We start from the raw sequence: 5,000 nt of genomic DNA, 5'->3' as shown, positions 1-5,000 counted from the left end.
CAACACCTCATAACACACTGTACAGATCATCAACACCTCATAACACACTGTACAGATCATCAACACCTCATAACACACTGTACAGATAATCACAACCTCATTACACACTGTACAGATCATCAACACCTCATAACACACTGTACAGATCATCAACACCTCATAACACACTGTACAGATCATTACAACCTCATTACACACTGTACAGATCATCACAACCTCATTACACACTGTACAGATCATCACAACCTCATTACACACTGAACAGTTCATCACAGCCTCATTACACACTGTACAGATCATCACAACCTCATTACACACTGTACAGATCATCAACACCTCATAACACACTGTACAGATCATCAACACCTCATAACACACTGTACAGATCATTACAACCTCATTACACACTGTACAGATCATCACAACCTCATTACACACTGTACAGATCATCACAACCTCATTACACACTGAACAGTTCATCACAGCCTCATTACACACTGTACAGATCATCACAACCTCATAACACACTGTACAGTTCATCACAACCTCATTACACACTGTACAGATCATCACAACCTCATAACACACTGTACAGATCATCACAGCCTCATTACACACTGTACAGATCATCACAACCTCATAACACACTGTACAGTTCATCACAACCTCATTACACACTGTACAGATCATCACAACCTCATAACACACTGTACAGTTCATCACAGCCTCATTACACACTGTACAGATCATCACAACCTCATAACACAATGTACAGTTCATCACAGCCTCATTACACACTGTACAGATCATCACAACCTCATTGCACACTGTACAGATCATCACAACCTCATTACACACTGTACAGATCATCACAACCTCATTACACACTGTACAGTTCATCACAGCCTCATTACACACTGTACAGATCATCACAACCTCATTACACACTGTACAGATCATCAACACCTCATAACACACTGTACAGATCATCACAACCTCATTACACACTGTACAGATCATCACAACCTCATTACACACTGTACAGATCATCACAACCTCATTACACACTGTACAGTTCATCACAGCCTCATTACACACTGTACAGATCATCACAACCTCATAACACACTGTACAGTTCATCACAACCTCATTACACACTGTACAGATCATCACAACCTCATAACACACTGTACAGTTCATCACAGCCTCATTACACACTGTACAGATCATCACAACCTCATAACACAATGTACAGTTCATCACAGCCTCATTACACACTGTACAGATCATCACAATCTCATTGCACACTGTACAGATCATCACAACCTCATTACACACTGTACAGATCATCACAACCTCATTACACACTGTACAGTTCATCACAGCCTCATTACACACTGTACAGATCATCACAACCTCATTACACACTGTACAGATCATCAACACCTCATAACACACTGTACAGATCATCACAACCTCATTACACACTGTACAGATCATCACAACCTCATTACACACTGTACAGATTATCACAACCTCATTACACACTGTACAATTCATCACAACCTCATTACACACTGTACAGATCATCACAACCTCATTACACACTGTACAGTTCATCACAACCTCATTACACACTCTACAGTTAATCACAACCTCAATACACACTGTACAATTCATCACAACCTCATTACACACTGTACAGTTCATCACAAGCTCATTACACACTCTACAGTTCATCACAACCTCATCCTACACTCTACAGGAGTATTATGAAGCTCTGTGAAGTATTATGAAGTATTGTAGAGTATTGAGGAGTATTATGGAATATTGAGGAGTATTTTGGAGTATTGAGGAGTATTATGGAGTATTGAGGAGTATTATGTAGTATTTAGAAGTATTATGGAATATTACGGTGTACCTTGGCAAAGCGGCGGTTGTACTGGGCCACAATGCTGGGGTCAGGACCGTCTAGCTTCTTAATGATGTCAAAGCTTTGGTTGAGCTGCGTAAAGACGTCTACCACCGAGCAGGAGAACAGAGCATGCTCAGACGTCGGCTGGAACTGGGAGATCAAAGGTCAGACGCATAAAATTCAGAAAGGGTCCAGTCCTCTGTGTGTGTTTGTGTGTGTGTGTGTGTGTGTGTGTGTGTGTGTGTGTGTGTGTGTGTGTGTGTGTGTGTGTACCCCATCTCTCTTGTCCCTCTCCAGAGCACCATGCATAAAATCCATGGACACATCCTCATTCTCACCCAACCACTGCAGTACAAACTGGACAAACCATCTACACACAGAGACACATAGCATCACTAGAGGTGTAGTTTAAAGTGTAGTATAGGGTGTAGTGTAGTGTAGTGTAGAGTGACGTGTGTACTGTAGGGTGTAGGGTGTATAGAGTATAGTGCAAGGTGTTGTGTAGTGTAGTGTAGGCTGTAGTGTAGTGTATGGTGTATTGTGGTGTAGTATAGGGTGTAGTGAAGTGTAGTGCAGTGTAGGGTGTAGTGTAGTGTAGTGTAGGGGTGTAATGTAGTGTATGGTGTGCTGTAGTGTAGTATAGGGTGTAGTGAAGTGTAGTGCAGTGTGGGGTGTAGTGTAGTGTGGGTGTAGTATAGTGTAGTGTGGTGTAGTGTGAGTGTAGGGTGTAGTATAGTGTGGGGTGTGAGTGTAGTGTAGGGTGTGGTGTGGGGTTTAGTGTAGTGTGGGGTGTGGTGTGGGGTGTAGTATAGTGTAGGGTGTAGTGTAGGGTGTAGTATAGTGTATGGTGTGTTGTGGTGTAGTATAGTGCAGTGTAGGGTGTGGTGTGGGGTGTAGTGTAGTGTGTGTAGTATAGTGTGGGGTGTAGTATAGTGTAGGGTGTAGTATAGGGTGTAGTATAGTGTAGGGTGTAGTGTAGGGTGTAGTATAGTGTAGGGTGTAGTGTGGGGTGTAGTGTAGGGTGTAGTATAGTGTAGGGTGTAGTATAGTGTAGTGTAGGGTGTAGTATAGTGTAGGGTGCAGTGTAGTGTAGGGTGTGGTATAGTGTAGGGTGTAGTGTAGGGTGTAGGGTGTGAGTGTAGTGTGGTGTAGGGTGTAGTGTAGTATAGTGTAGGGTGTGAGTGTAGGGTGTAGTGTGAGTGTAGGGTGTGATGTGGGGTGTAGTATAGTGTAGGGTGTAGGGTGTAGTGTATAGTGTAGGGTGTAGTATAGTGTGGGGTGTAGTGTAGGGTGTAGTATAGTGTAGGGTGTAGTGTAGTGTAGGGTGCAGTGTAGGGTGTAGTATAGTGTAGGGTGTAGTGTAGTGTAGGGTGTAGTGAAGGGTGTAGTATAGTGTGGTGTAGTGTAGTGTAGTGTAGTGTAGGGTGTAGTATAGTGTAGGGTGTAGTGTAGTGTAGGGTGTGGTGTAGGGTGTGGTGTAGTGTAGTGTGTAGTGTAGGGTGTAGTATAGTGTAGTGTAGTGTAGGGTGTAGTGTGGGGTGTAGTATAGTGTAGGGTGTGTGTAGTGTAGTGTAGTGTAGGGTGTAGTATAGTGTGGGGTGTAGTGTAGTGTAGTGTAGTGTGTGATGTAGGGTGTAGTATAGTGTAGGGTGTAGTGTAGGGTGTGATGTAGGGTGTAGTATAGTGTAGGGTGTAGTGTAGTGTAGGGTGTGATGTAGGGTGTAGTGTACTGTAGGGTGTAGTGTAGGGTTTGGTATAGTGTAGGGTGTGGTGTGGGGTGTAGTATAGTGTAGGGTGTAGTGTGGGGTGTAGTATAGTGTGGTGTAGTGTGTAGTGTAGTGTAGTGCAGTGCAGTGCAGTGTAGTGTAGGGTGTAGTGTAGTGTGTGGTGTAGTGTGTGTAGTATAGTGTGGGGTGTAGTGTAGTGTATAGTGTAGTATAGTGTGGTGTAGTATAGTGTAGGGTGCAGTGTAGTGCAGTGTGGGGTGTAGTGTAGTGTGGGGTGTAGTATAGTGTAGGGTGTAGTATAGGGTGTAGTATAGTGTGGGGTGTGGTGTAGTGTAGGGTGTAGTAGTGTAGGGTGTAGTGTAGGGTGTAGTGTGGGGTGTAGTATAGTGTAGGTGTAGTATAGTGTGGTGTAGTGTGTGTAGTATAGTGTAGGGTGTAGTGTAGTGTATGGTGTGGTATAGTGTAGGGTGTGTAGTGTAGGGTGTAGTGTAGGGTGTGATGTAGGGTGTAGTATAGTGTAGGGTGTAGTGTAGGGTGTAGTGTAGGGTGTGATGTAGGGTGTAGTATAGTGTAGGGTGTAGTGTAGGGTGTAGTATAGTGTGGGGTGTAGTATAGTGTAGGTGTGTAGTGTAGGGTGTAGTATAGTGTAGGGTGCAGTGTAGTGTAGGGTGCAGTGTAGGGTGTAGTATAGTGTAGGGTGCAGTGTAGTGTAGGGTGTAGTGAAGGGTGTAGTATAGTGTAGGGGTGTAATGTAGTGTAGTGTAGGGTGTAGTATAGTGTAGGGTGTAGTGTAGTAGTGTAGGGTGTGAGTGTAGTGTAGGTGTGATGTAGGGTGTGGTGTAGTGTAGTGTAGTGTAGGGTGTAGTATAGTGTAGTGTGGGTGTAGTGTAGTGTAGGGTGTAGTGTGGGGTGTAGTATAGTGTAGGGTGTAGTGCAGTGTAGTGTGGGGTGTAGTATAGTGTAGGGTGTAGTGTAGTGTAGTGTAGTGTGTGATGTAGGGTGTAGTATAGTGTAGGGTGTAGTGTAGGGTGTGATGTAGGGTGTAGTATAGTGTAGGGTGTAGTGTAGTGTAGGGTGTGATGTAGGGTGTAGTGTACTGTAGGGTGTAGTGTAGGGTTTGGTATAGTGTAGGGTGTGGTGTAGTGTAGGGTGTAGTATAGTGTATGGTGTAGTGTAGTGTAGGGTGTAGTAAAGTGTAGGGTGTAGTAAGTGTAGTGTAGTGTGTGATGTAGGGTGTAGTATAGTGTAGGGTGTAGTGTGGTGTAGTATAGTGTAGGGTGTAGTGTAGTGTAGGGTGTGATGTAGGGTGTAGTATAGTGTAGGGTGTAGTGTAGTGTGTGATGCAGGGTGTAGTGTAG

The 5,000-nt window shown here is 44.0% G+C and overlaps 1 protein-coding gene across 1 annotated transcript in view; it reads right to left on the bottom strand.

Moving 5' to 3' along the window:
- The window catches only part of LOC124380728, an 89,418-nt gene that overhangs the window by 9,271 nt on the left and 75,147 nt on the right, over positions 1-5,000 (bottom strand). The window contains exons 33-34 of the mRNA XM_046841938.1: positions 2,189-2,285; positions 1,922-2,065 (exon numbers count right to left, since the gene is read on the bottom strand). Of these exons, the coding sequence (XP_046697894.1) occupies positions 1,922-2,065; positions 2,189-2,285 (241 nt within the window). The remainder of the gene's footprint in view (positions 1-1,921; positions 2,066-2,188; positions 2,286-5,000) is intronic.

Source organism: Silurus meridionalis, chromosome 27 (assembly GCF_014805685.1).
Source record: "Silurus meridionalis isolate SWU-2019-XX chromosome 27, ASM1480568v1, whole genome shotgun sequence".
Taxonomy (NCBI): Eukaryota; Metazoa; Chordata; class Actinopteri; order Siluriformes; family Siluridae; genus Silurus; species Silurus meridionalis.
Note: the sequence above shows the minus strand (reverse complement) of the source record. Positions and strands in the feature narration are given on the sequence as shown.